At 35.0% G+C, this 18,781-nt stretch overlaps 1 protein-coding gene across 1 annotated transcript in view; it reads left to right on the top strand.

The window, feature by feature from the left end:
* Positions 1 to 18,781, top strand: part of PTPRK (protein tyrosine phosphatase receptor type K) — a 396,010-nt gene that overhangs the window by 195,078 nt on the left and 182,151 nt on the right. The window contains exon 5 of the mRNA XM_047102318.1: positions 4,073 to 4,366. Coding sequence (XP_046958274.1) covers positions 4,073 to 4,366 — 294 coding nt within the window. The remainder of the gene's footprint in view (positions 1 to 4,072; positions 4,367 to 18,781) is intronic.

Here is an 18,781-nt window from a genome sequence, read left to right on the forward strand (position 1 = left end):
CATTAATTGGAAGTTAATTGTTACATTGGCAAAGTTTATCCTGTATTTTGGGGATTGCATGCTTCAGCTGATACCTAGTGTACAATTGGGATTTATTCGCACCACACCTCTGGGTCTGATAGTGTATTAAGTTATGAAGAATATTAATATTGCTGCAGAACAATTACTTGTTCATTTGCTAGCTGATTAAAATTCATGCATAATTTATTGAAATGAATAGAGATTTTATAAATAAGCCTTCCTGTTCTCAAGGGCCTAACAACAAAATACATATGCTAATATGAGGCTACTTTTTACTTCCAACATAAAAAATTTAATATGTAGTGGTATATTAGCCTCATTAATGCTAGATTTCAGTTCTAGTCGTGCTGTTAATCAATGTATATGCTTCTAAGCCTCCCTGAGCATTGTCACAGTTCCCAAACTGAGCAACTGCTTTGATGACTGGACTGACCCTTTTTGCTTGACCATAGCAAGTGAAATGTAAAATTGATCAGAGTGATTTATTACCCTTCTTCAGGCTAAGCACCTGATTATATCAAACTCATTTCTTCATGTACACAAAACACTAGTTATGAATATTAATTTTTGGTTTTAAATTTATATGCCCTCTGGCAAAACGAAGAAAAATAGCAGCAAATATGGGGCTTGTTGACAGGTTTAGAAACGTAAAATCTTTAAAAACCCTTATAATAATAATCCCTAGTTTACCAATGAAGATATTGTAATGTCAAGAAGTTAAATAACATATTCACACTGACCCAGCTATTCATGTGTACATTTTGTGAAACTAGAATGTCCAGATGTCAAATTTCATTTTCTTTATTATTATTATTTTAATTTTTTAAGTAACTTCTTTTTTTAAGTTTATTTATTTATTTGAGACAGAGAGAGAGTGAGAGTAAGTGGGGGGAGTGGGGACAGAAAGAGAGAAAATCCCAAGCAGGCTCTGCACTGTCAACAGTGTGGAGCCTGTTGAGGGACTTGAACTCACAAACTGTGAGATCATGACCTGAGCTGAAGTCAAGAGTCAGATGTGCAACCGACTGAGCCACCCAGGTGCCCTGAAATTTCATTTTCTTTTACATGTCATTTGGTTAAAGATAGAAATGATAGAAGAAATATCATGCTTTATTTTTTCACTTGTTTCTAATAACATGTTTTAGCTTTTTCTCTCTTCTTCTCTCCCTTCTGCTCTCCTCCTTTGTTTGCTTCTTATTTTCCACAGCAGTGATGTGCAGGGTTTTGCAGGGTGAGATTTATCATTCAGTATACACTTATTAGTTCAGGTTTCAGAATATTTATAAACTGAGAGATTAACCAAGGTTTGTTATTCATAATTCATTTGACAAATCACTCCATCATGTTAATATGAGACCTCTTCAGGTTGTTTTTCAGCTGTGATGTGAGTGAAGCATTGAGGGTTTGGGTTAGACCCCCAGTAAGCTGTGAATTTAGCTGCATTTACTACTTAACTTAAATTAGTCAGTATACGAGCCATCTGGAGTGAAAATAAACCTTGCACATGTGAGGCAACTCAGTTTATTCGCAAAAATACAGACTGCTTCTTAAAATGTGTGCAACATTTAGATAGTCTGCGAAGATATTTGCATTTCTTCTATTATGCTCATTTCTCTATTCAGTTTCATTTCAGTTTAAGGTTTAGAAAATATGTCAACTTTATCTTTCTGTCTACTAAGACTTCTGTAAACTCAAAATGTAAAAGTCATTTAGTTGGTAAAAGTTTATAGTATGAAATGTCTAGCTCTTTCTTTAGCAGATAAATGAAAATCCTGAACTATTTTGGTTTTATTTAAACTTTTTATTTTATGAGTGACTTCTCGAGGGAAGTCGGTTGTGAACATTGGAAGAGTCCGCCCTCTACCCAATTTTGACTCTATATTGTGGGAGCAATTTTTAAACCATGAAGAACAGATGGTGTTAAGAACTACTTTCTCCTGGAAATAGAAATAATTCTACATGTGAAGTTTATGTACCACATACATTATCTTATTTAATTTCGTTTTATTTTCACTCGATACATGAGCATAGTGAAACACGGCTCATGCGTTTCTACTAGTTTGAAAGCTATTGCCATAAAGAGCGATGGTACTGATGGGACCAACTTCATATGCTTCAAGTGATATGGGATAGAAAAAAAGGAAGTTGGTGTTACTCTGTAGACATCTCCACCCCATGTTACTATTTTTTTTTTTTTTTGCTTTTAAATTTTATCTGAGTATAGCTGACACACAATAGGACCTTAGTTTCAGGTGTACGATGTAGTGATTCAACAGGCCTATACTATGTCTTCTGCTGTGCTCACCACAAGTGTAGCTGCCCTCTCTTACCACACAACATTATCACACTATGTATCTGTTTGTTTTCTACATCACGCTCATTTTAAAATAATGAATTCATTGACTTATTCTTACTGTGCCTCCCTTGCTGTATTATCTGAAAAAGCAGTGTATAGAACAGCCTAATAATTACTAGTCATTCAGTAAACATTTGTCATGAATTTTGGAAGAAAATTACTGACAGTGACTTTAGTTTGCATAGAGATCTAGGCCAGCTAGTTCTATTCCTTATGTTAGGGGTGTTTGTAACTCAGGGGTTCATAAAGTGAAAACTATACTTTTATACTGTTAGGGCTTAAGAGCAGATCTTGGGCTACAGCTGAAAACCCTTGCTTCATTTAAACCTACATCAGAAGGTAAAAACTGAGGTTTTGTTTTGTTTTGTTTTGCATTATGTGTTATTCCAGGTATGTGTTGCCATTATAATAGAAAATCTACTTTGAAATTGTCTTTTTAAGTCCCTACTATCTACATCTTCTCCAGTCTACCCCTCCTGAGGGAGAAGAGGAACCACTGTGTGGTGGCAGTTAAGCGGTTTCCTTCAGGGCACCTGGCTGGCTTCAGGTTGTGAGTCTTGGCCCCACATTGGGTATAGAGATTACTTAAAAATAAAATTAAAAAAAAAGTTTTCCTTCATATAATTTACTTTAACTCTTAAAACACACACACATGCACTTTTAAAACAATATTTGGGCAGTTGTTACCACTTTGCTAAGATTAACACTTTCCCTTAAAGTCTTTTGGCTTCCCTGAGAAGTGGTATTCAAGGGATTCAAAGAAGTCCCACCTGATCACAATGTACTAATTAGAACATCTTCATGACATAGGAGTCCCTGTGGAGAGACCACATGGACAAAGTTAGAGCTGTGGAGTCCTTCATAAAGTCCAGTATCAAATATCAGCTACATCATTGTTAAAGGAACGGGGGGAGCCCAAATTCATCTTTGATCATTTCTATAAGTTCAAACATTTTGGTAATGTTTCCCAAAGTTTCTTTGAAGCAAATATCTTAGCTGTCCAAAAAATTAAATTGTAGCGTACCTTTGACATTTGAGTTTAATGCATGATGCATTGCTTTATCACATGCTACTCCCAAAGGCTAGCGATATGTAGTGACCTGTGATTTGGCCTCGGTGTAAATTTCAATTTCTTACCTTCTGTGGTGGGTGTGTAGAAACAAGTCAGCACTTGGCATCAGCTTCTACTTTCAGCTTTGCTGTTCCTTCCTCTTTATCTCATCTGCAGGAACTCGGCTTTGGTTGAAAAGCAAAGCAAAACCAAAAACACTGCTTTGCCATATTTCATGAATGAAATAAGGAGTTAGAGCAGTTTTCATTAATTTGAAGATTTGTAGAGGTCTTTGGACCTCAAGAATGTCAAAGATCAACTGTACTCAGTAGCTAATCAGAGCTATCCATCTTTAAATATTTTCCTTTTATTTCCCTTGGTTACTGTGCCTGTACAAGTTTATCTCCTGGGGAGACATGTTTTTAATAAAAAAAATTTGTGGTAAAAAGGGTCATATCCCATCTGTGAAAGTATTTGCTCTTTAAAAGTACAGTTTCCAAATCACTCATGTTCTGGTTTTCCGTAAGTATTTGTTATGTACTCCTAAGTAAATTATTCATTGAGCTTTGAAAGACATTAACATACCCATGTAGTGCATTCTTTTGGATTTTTAGCTAATTAGGTTGCACATTCATCTCTCCTAGAACCACCAAGACCCATTGCTCCACCCCAGCTGCTCGGTGTTGGGCCTACATACTTGCTGATTCAGCTGAATGCCAACTCCATCATTGGGGATGGTCCCATTATCCTGAAAGAAGTGGAGTACCGAATGACGTCAGGATCCTGGACAGAGACGCATGCCGTCAATGCTCCAACTTACAAATTATGGCATTTGGATCCAGATACTGAATATGAGATCCGTGTTCTGCTTACAAGACCTGGTGAAGGTGGAACGGGGCTCCCAGGACCTCCTCTAATCACGAGAACCAAATGTGCAGGTAAGACTGAATAGCAGGCCAGTCTGCCCAGTGAAGGAATCTAGCATTAGACATATACTATATGTACAATATTAAACATTCTAATTATTTGCTGCATGATGTAGTCACACTGTTCTAAAAGTTCAATGAATTTGGTAAAGTGTAGCTTCGTATCCTAATTGGACTGATTTAGAGCCACGTGTTTCTCTACTGTTATTCAGTATTATTGTGAATTCATAATCTTTTTTATGTGGCAATTTTGCTCAGCTTGCTCGTATTCAGTCCGACATTTCTGATATATGCAGGTGTAGGCACTGTTACTACTGAGAGAGATTTTGCAATTCAAATAAATGCTGAATACCTCTTGGCTATGTTAGAAATTGTCTCCCTTGATAATTTTGCTATGGTCATTGCAGAGGCCATTTCTGATAATATAGATTAAAAAGTTACTTTGGGGGCGCCTGGGTGGCGCAGTCGGTTAAGCGTCCGACTTCAGCCAGGTCACGATCTCGCGGTCCGTGAGTTCGAGCCCCGCGTCGGGCTCTGGGCTGATGGCTCGGAGCCTGGAGCCTGTTTCTGATTCTGTGTCTCCCTCTCTCTCTGCCCCTCCCCCGTTCATGCTCTGTCTCTCTCTGTCCCAAAAATAAATAAAAAACGTTGAAAAAAAAAAAAAGTTACTTTGAACCAGGTCTCGGTGAGATCAATTCTTCTATTCAGCATGACACACAGTTGTAGAATATACGGAGGCTTGTAATTGCCCTCCCCGCGTCTGAAACAAAGTGGTGGAAATAATAGCATATGGACAAAACACAAAAATGAAAAGTGAAGTAAAAAGTAATATATAAATATACATTCTAATTGTGCTATGTTGTTACGATGGGAGAAATTGTTAGCTGTTTATTAAAAGCCACTGAAAAGTTTGTCTAAGTTATTAGAGTGCGTTTTTAGTGTACTGTTTATTACTGCAAGTACTTTAATTTTTAGTTCAGTTGAAAGAGACATTTTTTATCCATCAAACATCATGTTGAAACACCTGCAGAGTTAGCACATGGATCTATGCATCTTGAACATTTAATGATTTAGGTTTTGAAAATTGAAAACTAATACTGTAGAGATCTATGAAAATGTAAATGCCTATAAATGTCTTTTGTTTTCTTGAACATCTGTTTGGCATTTATAGTATTTTTAATTTTAGAATATTTTGGGGCAACTCACCAAGAGAACTGATCTAAAAAGCAAAAGCCAAACCCATGAAATCACCTGATACACTGCCATCTTTAAATATTTTAAAATTCAGCTCAATTTTTATATATTAATGTCTACATACACATTTTTATATATTAATATTGAAAGATGCTCACTAACAGGGTGTTTAACTGCTCAATTCTTAGTCTGAGATTTAGACAACAGAGTTTTACTCATTTGCGGTTTGGTATTGTACATCGATTCTGTGGTTGAAAAACCACTTGACCTAGAAGACATTGGTTAAGTCTCTATGGCTCAGCCTGAATCACACAATTTGCTTTTTAGATTTTCTGTACAGCTCAGTCTTTTCATTGTAGGCACGTGGCAAATTATTCTCATTATAGTAGGTGGCCTTTCTGAGGGAGAGGCAAGCGGACACTACAACCTCAGGTAGTTAGAGAAATAATTTGAAGAGGAGACATCGCGGACACTAAGGAAGTAGCTCACTCTGTCTTCCAAAATGAAATAGCCCATGCTAACATAAAAAGATGGACAATGGAGTTCATTTTACTAAGGATATTGCTTCCATATGTTTTCTAGTAAAATTACCTTTCTTTCTACATTTAATATTTATAAGGTACAGACAAATTAAAATAATGAATGGCAATTTACTGTTCTAGTGGTCTTATTTTTGACTTTTTGCTCCCCCAAGTTTTTATTTCAATTCCAGCTAATTAGCATACAGCATAATATTAGTTTCAAGTGTAGAAGTTGGTGATTCATCACGACAAGTGCTCTCCTTAATCCCCATCACCCTTTTAGCCCATCCCTGCATTTACCTCCCCTCTAGTAACCATCAGTTTGTTGTCTAGAGTTAAGTCTGTTTCTTGGTTTGCCTCTCTTCCCCGCCACCCCCCCAACCATGTTCATTTGTTTTGTTTCCTAAATTCCACATATGAATGAAATCCTATGGTATTTGACTTTCTCTGATTGACCTATTTCGCTTAGCATAATACTCTGTAGCTCCATCCATGTTGTTATAGATGGCAAGATTTCATTCTTTTTTATGGCTGAGTAATATTCCATTATATATACATAATGGATAGATATCTACCTATATCTATATGTAATCTATATATCAATATCTCTCTATCTATATATCTCGTATCTTTTTTATCCATTCATAGGTCGATAGACATTTGGGATCTTTCCATAATTTGGCTGCTGTTCATAACTTCTTTCTGACTTCTGTGCTCAACCTTCTTTCTTTTAAATATCTCATCTGTTTTAATTTTTAAAAGTTTTCATCAAAGTAGACCATTAAAATTTAGCAGTACCATACAATATATTGTTAATATAACATGATTTTTGTTTAACTAGGAATTATTTGAAATCAGTCATTGATGTGTGAGCCAATGGAGACTGCAAGTATATGAGATTGTGTTTTAAAGCTAATTATGCTATATTAAGTAGATGAAAACAGCATGTTAATGTGTTTGATTTATCCTTATTGAATGCTTATGTTGAGAGTGAATATTGACTACTATAAGTAAAAATATGACTATAAAGTGCTTTGAGGTATTTTATTTGGAGAATAACCTTATCTGTGTGGGAGGGGATAGAGTAAAAATAACTTACACTCATAGCTGCTTTCAAATTTATAAATGCCTTGACATTTTGGAATTATATTGCTCTTTTTTCCAAATTCTTTATTTGAAAAACATTTAATTTGTGGGCTCTCTGGCATAAAATGGTGTCAGACTCACTGACACTTGCAGTTTTTCTTCCAACTGTAGAAAGTTTATTTGTTTTTAAAACTATCTTTCACATTTTTTGAGTCCTTGTCACATGTATTTATTCATTTATTAATGTCCTCAGAAGATGTGTTTGGTACAGATATTTATGGTTAAAAAAAAGCACTTAGTTTTCAAGTACATTTGGATTTGAGAGAAACTGTGGTTACTGTTTTATCAGGAATGTCTACTAATCTTGCTCTTTTATTAGAAAAGGAGGGAAATATGTACTGTGTTAATTTTTAAACAATGCCTGAAAAGCAGAAGTTGGATATAATTGATAAATGTTGTGTATCTAAATACGGGGTCAGTATTGATTGAATGTATGATGTCTGTCTACATCTCTTCTTCAAGATCCAAACTCCTTTCTCCAAGTTTAAGATCTCTGAGCCTTAACCAGCACCTCCACTGGCCTCAGCCTGGTATCCTGTAACACAAAATAGAACACAGCTTATGCTAACTGTGATATTAGCTGGTATTTAGTAATGATTTCAGAAGCCTACACTTTTTCATAATCCGGGGATATAATTCCTTGGAAACTCCAAAAATAACCTTTGGAAACGTTCCCATTTCATTCTGTTAATTTGTGTAAGCTCTGAATACTGATTCTACTTCCCAGTTTAGTAAAGACTGGGAGAGTGCCACACTGTAGTTGCAGCGTTAATATCATATGGTTGAATCAATGCTAATTACTATGATATAGCTATTTTAATACACCTTGCATATTGGCAACCAGGAAGCCTTAAAAATAAGTATAAAAACTTCTCCGCTCTGTATTCGTGTCTGATATAAATTGCATATGAAATTCTTACAGATAACAAAGGAATGATGATTATTTTCTGCCTCTTAGAAATTCTTAGTTTGTTTTGGTGTATCATAGAGGAACAATTTTTTTTTTTTTTTAAATTTTTTTTTTTAACGTTTTATTTATTTTTGAGACAGAGAGAGACAGAGCATGAACGGGGGAGGGGCAGAGAGAGAGGGAGACACAGAATCGGAAACAGGCTCCAGGCTCTGAGCCATCAGCCCAGAGCCCGACGCGGGGCTCGAACTCACGGACCGCGAGATCGTGACCTGGCTGAAGTCGGACGCTTAACCGACTGCGCCACCCAGGCGCCCCTAGAGGAACAATTTTTGACCACTAAGCACCCAAAGAGTAAATTAGTTACTATATACTATGTTAAATGTACCATTTTAATATATTTAAGCCATTGAAATTTTATTTCTGGCAGTAGTAAATTTTATTTTCTTGGCAGAAATCTGTCAATAAATAATTTTACAAGTTAATCAGGTGGTTTTATTTGTGTGTATTAATGAGTAAATTTTATATTTTAAAATGCAAATTTAGATTTTCATAGTTAAATATTGGTTATTATTGCTTTATAATCAGCATACAGAGTGACTGTATCATGATACTTTATTTTCAGACTTGTGAGTTAGATACATTATTTTCCCAAGTTTTTAGCTGGTGAATCTAAGACTCAGGAAAAAGAAAACAAAACAATGACTGGTCCAGTGTCAGACAGCTGGGCACCTCGGACTCAAAACACATTTTCTGGTGCTTGAAAAGCCTGAATTCCTTTCCCTTTCTCTTAGTATGGGTGATTTCTTTCCCCTTTCAGAGGATTATGGCATGAAAGTCTAACAGGTAAAATCTGAAAGGGATGTAGATTTTTAAAAATAGTATATGCATGGCTAACTTACTCCCTGAGAAGCATGGCTTAATGTTTGCAACTTCACTTTTATTGAAAGCATGCTTGATGAGTGTGCTTAACACTGAAATTTATGCTGTGTTTTAAATGTTTTAAGCAGTTAAAGAAGTGTAAAACAATGTTTTAATTTTTCCTTTTCTGAATATGTCCTGCCTAGTTGCCAAAGCTGTTTTTTGTTTTTTTCCTAAAGTGCATTTAAATCATTTGGTAAGTGCAGTTACCTGCTTCAGGGTCTCTCATGTTAGGAGAGGTGATAATTACAGCCTCTGGTGACTATAGCCACCCACGCCTGCCTCATGCTTCTCGGTGCACCTGAGGGGTATGATTATTTCACTGTTAGCTTACATCCTGACCCATGTTGTTGTTCACATAATGCTTCTTCAGGCATTTTATGAATTTTTAAAAAAAAAGGTATAAATGTGAACTTGTTTTAAATGGGAAGTAATTCAAAACTCCATTGAACAATCAAAGAAAGTATGCTTGTTTTTTTCTGTGTGTCAATTTCCTCTGGGTATACCATCTGGTAGAGAAGCTAAGAAAATACAGTTTCTTTTTCTCTTATTAAATGGAAATAAAATACACCATCATCAGAAATTGTCTTCATCGCATGCCTTGGCAATTGCATGTTAAAATTGCTCTTTTAAATTGCCTTCTGCTTCTGGGTAACCCATTGTAGCACTGTTTTATGATTAACTGACATTTTAGCAGTATCTCCCTTATAGGGAAGGTCAAGAGTTCAGAGTGTCCAGAGTGTAATAAATTTACACAGTTGGGAAAACTACTCTTTATTCTTACATTCTAGTTCAATGCTCTTGACAATTTTTAGTGAAACGTGTAGATCTATGAAGCATTGACAAAGAGAGTGTGTTATTTTAAACATAACATTTACTAAAAATGCATTTTTTCTCTCATATATCCAAAATGGGAGACAAAACAATACAAAATGAAACAATGCTCAGGCATATACCAGAAACCACAAGGTGAGGAATTAAATTTTGGCCTTTTGGCTATACCTTCATCAGCAAAATGGAACCATATATTGATTTTTACTGTGGTCTAAGATAGTTATCAATCACAAAGACTAGTTATCATTGAAACTCAGCCTTGAGGTTAAAACAAAATAAACAACTCTGTAAGAATTGGTGTGGTTTGACAGTGTAAGGATACTATCTGATTCAATTTGAAGGCTTGTTTTAAATTGTTTAAAAGTGCATTAATTTCTAAAATATATTTATGCAGCTTTGTTTTTGAGCAAGAATTTTAAAAGGCAATGGTATTAATATTGAGGTAAAAACACTAAAGATAAAAAGCCAAAGGAAAGGATTAGAGAGCAATTTTTCAATTTTCTGAAAAATCCAGGAGTAAATTTTTTTTAAATTGAAGTATAATTGATATATAACATTGTATTAATTTCAGTAGTACAATATAAAGACATTTATATATATTGTAAAATGGTAGCCACAGGAAGTCTAGTTACCACACATCAATGTACAGTTACAATTTTTTTCTTTTGATGAGAACTTTCAAGATCTACTCTCTTAAGCAACTTTCAAATATGTAGTACAATATTATGTACTATAGTCATGAAGGTAAACATTACATCCTCATGATTTATTTATATCATACCTATATAAGTTTGTACCTCTTGGTCTCCTTCACCCATACCCACCCTACTACCTACCTCCCCTCCGGCAACCATCAGTCTGTTCTCTATATTTAAGAGTTTTGCTTCGTTTTGTTTTGTTCATTTGACTTACTTTTTAGATTCCACATATAAGTGAAATCATATGGTATTTGTTTTTGCCTGTTTGACATATTTCACTTAGCATAATACCCTCAAGTTCTGTCCTTGTTGTTGTGAATGGCAAAATTTCATTCTTTTTATGGCTGAGTGGTATCTGTGTGTGTGTGTGTGTGTGTGTGTGTATGTGTGTGTGTACACACCACGATTTCTTTATCCATTCATCCATCAGTGGACACGGGTTGTTTCCATATCCTGGCTACTGTAAATAATGTGTGAACATAAGGGTTCCTGTATAGTTTTGAACTAGTGGTTTTTCTTTTCTTTGGATAAATACCCAGAAGTGGAATTGCTGGATCATATGATAGTTCGATGTTTAACATTTTGATGAACTTTCATACGGTTTCCTGCAGTGACTGCATCAATTTACATTCCCTTCAAGGGCATACAAGTGCTCCCTTTTCTCCACATCTTCACCAACACTTGTTATTTCTTGCCTAAAATACTTTTTTTTAGATTTCTTTCTTTTCAGTGCATAACAACTTGATTTCCTTTTCAGATTTTGTAGAGGATATTTCAGTTGGAAAGACATGTATTTATTCAGACAAACGTTTATTGGCTTCTTTCTTTGTTAACAGCACTGGGTTAAGTACTAGGTCTTTACAAGCAGTGTCTTGCCTTTAAGTCCCTAGTAGTCTCGAGGAACAGACCTACAAGGAGGAAAATGCAAAGTGATAGGAATTCAGAAACTTTTTTTTTCCAAAGGAGTGCTTAAGAGAAGCTGTTGCCAGGAAAGGAAGGCTTTAAAACTGGATCTTAATAATTGGCTTTGCATTTTTAAGGCAGAAAAAAATTAAAAAAAAAATAGAATTAAAGACAGAGGAAACCTATGTTTAACCAAGTTGTAAACATTGTTGATGTTTCTTGGGTTCTGAAAATAAGATAGAGCATTGGCTACCTCTGGACTGTGCTAGAACCCAGGCTGCCGGTGGCATGTGGCCAGGTCTGAGATGATCCAGACTGCTATCCTGTTGTTTTTAAGAAGAAGACTGACATTCTTAGATTTGGTTTCAGAAGGATTATTCCATTTCTGTGGAAAATAAGTTAGAGCTAAGGAAAGACTGGAGGCAGAGAGACCACGAAAACATGCTTATAATAATAAAAAAAAATAACCTTGGCTATAATTTTCTGTACATCGTGTCTCTCTCATCTTAGATCAGAAAGAGGAAATCTATAAATTTGTGGATAATATTGTCATTCTTGATAATCAAGGAAGTTCCTTTTATTAAAGGGATTTTAATGACATTTTATAGGTGATGTAACTTCATTATTAGATTCACTTTTCTTTTTCAAATAAGTGGGTTGTGCAATGTTATTAAAATGCGTGCAAATTCCATGGCATAACACATTATTTTAGAGGACAAAATTATAAAAGATTACAAAAAAGTTCAAGAGCTACAGTGTATTTGATGGAGTATTGATTTATTTCATAAATCTCATTAGGGTCAAATTTGTATACATTGCCACACTTAAGACTGCAGAAGATACAACATTAATAAGACAGGATTCCTACTCCTAAGGAACTGAAAATCTAGTGTGAGACCCATAGTAATGACAAGAATGTAGTAAGTGATATAATAGAAATATAAAGTACTTTGGAAATCCAGGGTCGAGAGGGATAACTTCTGACCAAAAAATATTTTTTTCCAAGCAATATGTTTGAAAACAATATCAACTTATCTTTTCTAAACTGAGCCGGATTAATACTTGTGATGAATGAACCTGTAACCGTACTTATCCCTAATTCTGTAACTGTGGAATGACATATAAAACAAGGTGCAGCCAATAGCCATCATATGGCTGATTGGTCTTCTCTTTCCCCTCTACAAACACATAGGGAAACTATATGCACAGATGGAAGTATTAAATGGGAAATAGAAGTCACACCCTGATTAAATCATCAAAGTAATTTGTTTGGTTCTTTTGAATTATCTGGGACCCATGATTATAGAAATGTGATTATAAATTTCTATGAAGCATATATACTACAAATTTCCAAGAGAGAAGGAGGGAGAGAAAGAGAGATTTATAATGTAATCAACTTCTGTTAACTCTTCCAATGGTCTATAATGCTAGGAACTCCCAACATAAGGGTCATAGAACTTGAACAACTATGAAATCATCTTTTCTACTACCTCTCTTATTTTTTACCTCAGGCACTGGATGTACAGTTAACCATACGTACATGTCCTTATAGGGCACGTCATTCGTAGCTGTATAATTAACCAAATAGAGCTGCATTGCTTTCAGCTTAAAATTGTCTTCTTTTGACTTGCTTTGTTGCTAGAAAGCATTTGGTAACCAGTGAAAATGACACTTTTTATTTATCCATAGTACTTTACCACATGCTGAGTCTGTTAACTGTATCATTAAGTACTCTTTTTATTGGCTTCGTTTGTTTTTATTGAATTTTGCATAGTACAATAAAGCTGACAGGTGGAAATGATTTAAATAACAGCGTCAATCCCATTAAATGTCCTGGATTTCCTCTCCAGCCCCAGGTCTTTTATTTGATATCAGGAAGTAGAAATAAAAATAAAATGATATATTAATAATGTCTTAAATGATAATAACACAAGAGGGTCTGGAGAGGAATATGACCTAGGTAGAATTAAAAAAAAAAAAAAAAAAACTATGGATCCAGATAAACACTAAGGGATCTGTTAATTATGAAGATGGGTACCAGAACTCAGCCTGTAGAGCCTCAGATCTCTCTTGGATGGTTTGACTGGTGCATTGACTTGTCCTTGATATTCTTCATTTTTACACAGAGAATCTCCCTCCACCTTCATTTATCACTTCCTGTTTACTTCCTTATTTGAATAATCATTTATTTTCCTTTGGAATAAGGAAGAAAACTCTTAAATCAGGCTCTGGCCCCCCCCAAAAAAAAACACAGTCACATTTTCTAGGGCAGGGTTGGGGAGTAGTATGGGCTTCGTGATTATTTTGGAACTCACTTATCCAGACTCACCCTAGTTATAATTAGTGTTTTTGGAGAGTGTTGGTCACTCTGTACAATTTCTTGTATAAAAAAGCGACTTTATAAAGATGTACCTCGTTATTTTCTTCATTTAACTTGACTCTTAACTAAATCTGAAGATGGGGTCATCATCTTAGGATCTCATTTCCTGGTCTTCACGGTCTTCCTACCAGATGTGGCCTTATTATAGCGAATAATTGCTGTAGTGATGCTCCTCCATGCTCTTTCCTCTCCAGCAGCCTGTATATAAACAGCAGAGGGGAAAAAGCATATTCAAAGGAAAGAGATAATGAGTGAGTTCTAATCTCAAGTGTTGTAAGTTACATTATACTTTGGGAACCCAGTAAAAAATGAACTTCAAAGGGCCAAAATTCATGCCTTTCATGTCACCCTAAGCAAGATCTGTGCAAATTCAGCTGTCACTCCATATGATATGGCCTAGAAATCATTGAGTGATGTCCCTTTTAATTGTCTTAGCCAAATCATATGGGTAAAGTTTGAGTTTAAATGACTCATCTGTCATTCCTTGGCTTTGTTACTATTTCCCACCACTACATAGTCCTTCACAATAAAGAATAATAATCATTCATAAAAACGTTTATTTTTACCTGTTACTTTACTTCTAAGTAGGTACTGTATTCTGTCATGTTATATCCAACCCTCAAAATTTGCATACATCATATATTAATGTATATTTTATTATCAAAACAATATATATAGTAGTTTCCCCTTTTAACAGTAATTAATTTTTTACCAATTATTAGGTATTTCTTTAAGTCAAGAGCATCTGAAATACTTGCTCAAGACTCAGGGTAACATCTATTGGAAATCATAATATACAGATTTTCTAGAAGTTTTTCTTCTCTATGATAGAGCTTACAGGTGAATAAAGGAATAGGTAGCTGGTATTGAAATATAAATGGCAGTAGTCTTTGAAAAGTTTTAATTAGGTACTTTATTAAATTTAACTCCTTTTTCCCATTCAGTAAATTATAAGAATATAGGAAATTTAAGAAAATGTTTTAAAGTTTCAATTTCCCCAATACTAAACAATATTGCCTTAAGCTGTCATTCATCTTACCACCTTTATATATTGGTATTTTATATTTTATTTTTTATTATTATTTTAAGTAGGATCCATGCCCACCATGGAGCCCAACGTGGGTCTTGAACTCACGACCCTGTGATCAATACCCTGAGATCAATACCTGAGCTTAACTGACTGAACCACCCAGGCGCCCCTATATGATGGCATTTTAAAGCACAATGCTTTGGGGAAAAGGCTAATGTAACTGAAAAAAGAAGCTGGTATATTGATGCATTTTTGTGAATTTGGACAAGTATATTGGAACTTGCTCTGTAATTTAAGAACTGCAAAATGAAGACAACAGTAGCTATTCTCTCGCCAGGTATGCCATCATGAAGCACAATAGTGCTGTAGAGTATGAAGCTTTGTCCTTTTTAAACCAAGGCAATCTATCTAAATCAGATTATTAACATAGACTCTCTAATGGGTTGGGCCAGTGGTTTTGTTTTTCTTGAGGATTTAGTGAATGAGCTTTGAACCCCTACCAGGCACTATGGGAGAGCTAGACATAAGGTAGTGAAGAGAAGACAACCTTTCCCATTTGTCTTGTTTTTAGAAGCAAAATTACCAGGTAATTTGCTGAACATGTAGATCTCCTTCTAACAAGTGACAGGATGTGGAAACCGACTCTTTCTATTCAGTTTCACTTCAGTGTGGTCCTTTGTTTTCCCCCTATGTTTCCACCTCACATTAAATCCATCAGAATACAGAGTTCTCCTTGTTGCTGGAAACAACTGTGAGCAAAGGATTTCTCAGAATCCTCCTTCCAGCTGGATCAGATAATCCTTTAACTTCTGTCCCCTCTTCACTACTGGCTTACTCTCCACCGAGGGAAAAACTCATTTTTAATAAAGGCTAAGTTCTGTCAGTGAACCGGTTACTTTTGGAAAAGGTCGGCTCATTGAATCAAATTAACATTTGATTTTCCAGCTTACTTGAACTAATTTAGGTTTTCTTTTAAAATTTTGCGATCAATTTTAGCAATTTGGACACTACGTCAAAAATTACATTTCTGAGGAATACTGAAAAGCAGAATCATTGTTCCAGATTCCCCATTTTCTTCTCTGCTGAATTCTGCAGCGTGTGTGTATGTGTGTGTGTGTGTGTGTGTGTGTGTGTGTGTGATGAATGTGTCTGCTTTCTTCAAAACAACCAGCTCCACCCTACTTAGAGGGAAAAAATGTGTCAGGGGTGCACTAACTATCCCTAAGCTTATGTTTTTGGAAGTCCCTTGCTGGAAGTCCCAGATTTTGTAAAGACTTCATTAGAATTCATACGCCCAAATTGTTTTTATAAATTATACATAACAAAGCATTACACGAAATTTTGCAAATAGAATTTTTTTCAAAAAACACTTATAAAACTACAATATTTATACAACTATTGTCATTTTTGTTAGTGCCGTATTATTTTTCTTTATGCCTGAGTTTTTTCTTTAAGTTGTAAGTCGAAGATATATAGTTTTACATTCTGCTTATTTTACTTGTCATCAGTTAACTCATTTCTTGTCATTCTGTAGGACATTTTATTTTTAATGATTGCTTAATATTCTATTGGATCTATGTACTAGAATATATTTAACCACTCTTATTCCTGGAAATTTTGACTTCAACAATTGGCTATTGTAAATGCTGCAATAAGAATTTTTATACATAGCTTTCTTCTACATGGCTGAAAAAGTTTTGACACATACTTTCCAATTACTCTGCAAGTATTGTATCAATGCACTTCACTGGCAGCTGCAGGGGCGCACAGGAAGCCATGAAGTTTTAGAGCGAGAAAGAATTTTATAGGAGGTGTCTGGGTGGTTAAGTCGGTTAAGAGGCTCATTGTTGATTTTGGCTCAGGTCATGATCTCACAGTTAATGGGATTGAGCCTTGCATCAGGCTCCACGCTGATCATGGAGCCTGCTTGAGATTCTCTCCCTCTCTCTCAGCCTCTCTCTCTCTCTCTCTCTCTCTCTCTCTCTCTCTCTCTCTCTTTCAAAAAAAAATAATAAAGAAGAAAGTACTTTAGACTTAATCAAGTCCAATGTCCCATTTAATACCATTCTGTACGCTTGCATACAGTAGTGAAGTGATTTCATCAAGTTCAAAAAGCTGTTTGATGAGAAAACCAAGACTATCATTCACATTGCACTTGTTTGCTTTTATATGATTATCTCCAATATCCCAGGCACTGCCTTAAGTGTTGGATAGTCTAAGACAAAGACTTCACTATGTAACCTTTCAAAGTCTAAGGAATCATGGTCATAGTATTTCAGATTGAGAACTTACTAGGCATCAGGCACTAGTACAAACTCATGGCTGCAAATCCAGACTGCCTGAGTGAATTTCTGTGTGATGCTGCCTGGAGAGGTTAGAAGATGAGAATGTAGGTACATAATTAGACCGGTAAGTAGTATAATAGATGTGCTTTTAGGCTCTCTGGGAGCACAAAAGATCCTTGAAGTATAAGTAGAATTTCATCAGGCAGCAGATTATGAGAATTAGCAGTTATGAGTTAAAGTTTGTGAGTCAGGAAAATGTAGATTGAAAGCTGGCTCTAATAATTACTACTGGGCAAGTAACTTAAATCTCTCTAATGTTTCATACTGTCATCCGTAAAACCATGACCAATAATTGAACTTGCCCAATTTGATATTTGTGAGATAATCAGTGATGTGCTAAGGCAGAGGATTGATGGTTACATTTTTAGGAATTTTACCAGACAGTTGTTAAAATGATTATTGAAAATTAAATTATATAAACTTCAAATTATACCAATTATATTTTGAGTGAAAATAATGTATACTCAAAGCTTCCTAATTATTTTTACATATTGCACCATTATCTATGTTTTTCTAGCTATTTATGTCTATTTTATCTGTATGTTGGAGATAAATACGATGATGCACTAATGTTTATTTCCTTCAATTTGGTCTTGGGAAGCTTAAAACTATAGTCAGAGTATTACAGCATATTTGCAAATGCAACAAATCGGGTGTTTTGGTTTTGTTTTTTTTCCCCTCATCACCTTCTCTAACTTTGGAGAGCCAAAAACATGCCAAAAATGTTAAATAGTTTTGCACACCACTAGAAATAATGCATGGAAAATGCTTATCTAGCACATAAGATCACAATAAATATTAACCATTACTACATTACAAGCCATTTCACTGAAAATAGCTCTTCTGTGATATTTTAAAAATTATAATTTGCATAAAATCTGCAGGAATTATGTGGTGAGTACCCATATATCTACCACTATAATTTACCTTTTGCTATATTTACTATACCACATATCAATCCACCTATTTTTTATTTGTCCATCAATCCATTTTAATTTTTTAAACTAATACATTAAAATATTTTGTTGTAGGGAGTGATGTTTAAAAGAACACTTAATTTTAATTTTTTTTTATTAACATGTTTAGGATGATTTGGGGTTTTTTTAGAAATATTTCTCTAGTGGTGGTTTAGGAAAAGGACTGAAAGGAGATTTCAGGGAGATTAAAAGGCTGTTACATCAGTGTAAGGAAAAATTGATCAGTGCCTAAACTGAAGCAGTGGAGATAAGATTTCCAATGAGGAGGCACAGTTGAAAGAGATTTGAGACGTTGCAATCAGTCACATTTTGTGATACACTGGAAGTGAATTCTGGCTTGGAAAATAAAGTATAGTAACAGGTCTTAACTTGAAAATGTTAAACCTTCAGGAAAGTTTTAGAAGAAAAGTCACTATGTTTAGTTTTCACAATGAGATATTGGGTAGGCAGTTACATTCATGGGTCTAGAGATGAGTAGAGAAGGTAGAGAGCACGATATATAGATTTGGGTGTCCTTACCCTTTCATTGATGGTGTTGGGAGTCATGGGTATGCTTTTCTTGAATTAG

This window comes from Lynx rufus, unplaced genomic scaffold (genome assembly GCF_022079265.1).
Source record: "Lynx rufus isolate CCGP_SWC_20201006 ecotype Redwood Valley unplaced genomic scaffold, mLynRuf1.p SCAF_6, whole genome shotgun sequence".
NCBI lineage: Eukaryota > Metazoa > Chordata > Mammalia > Carnivora > Felidae > Lynx > Lynx rufus.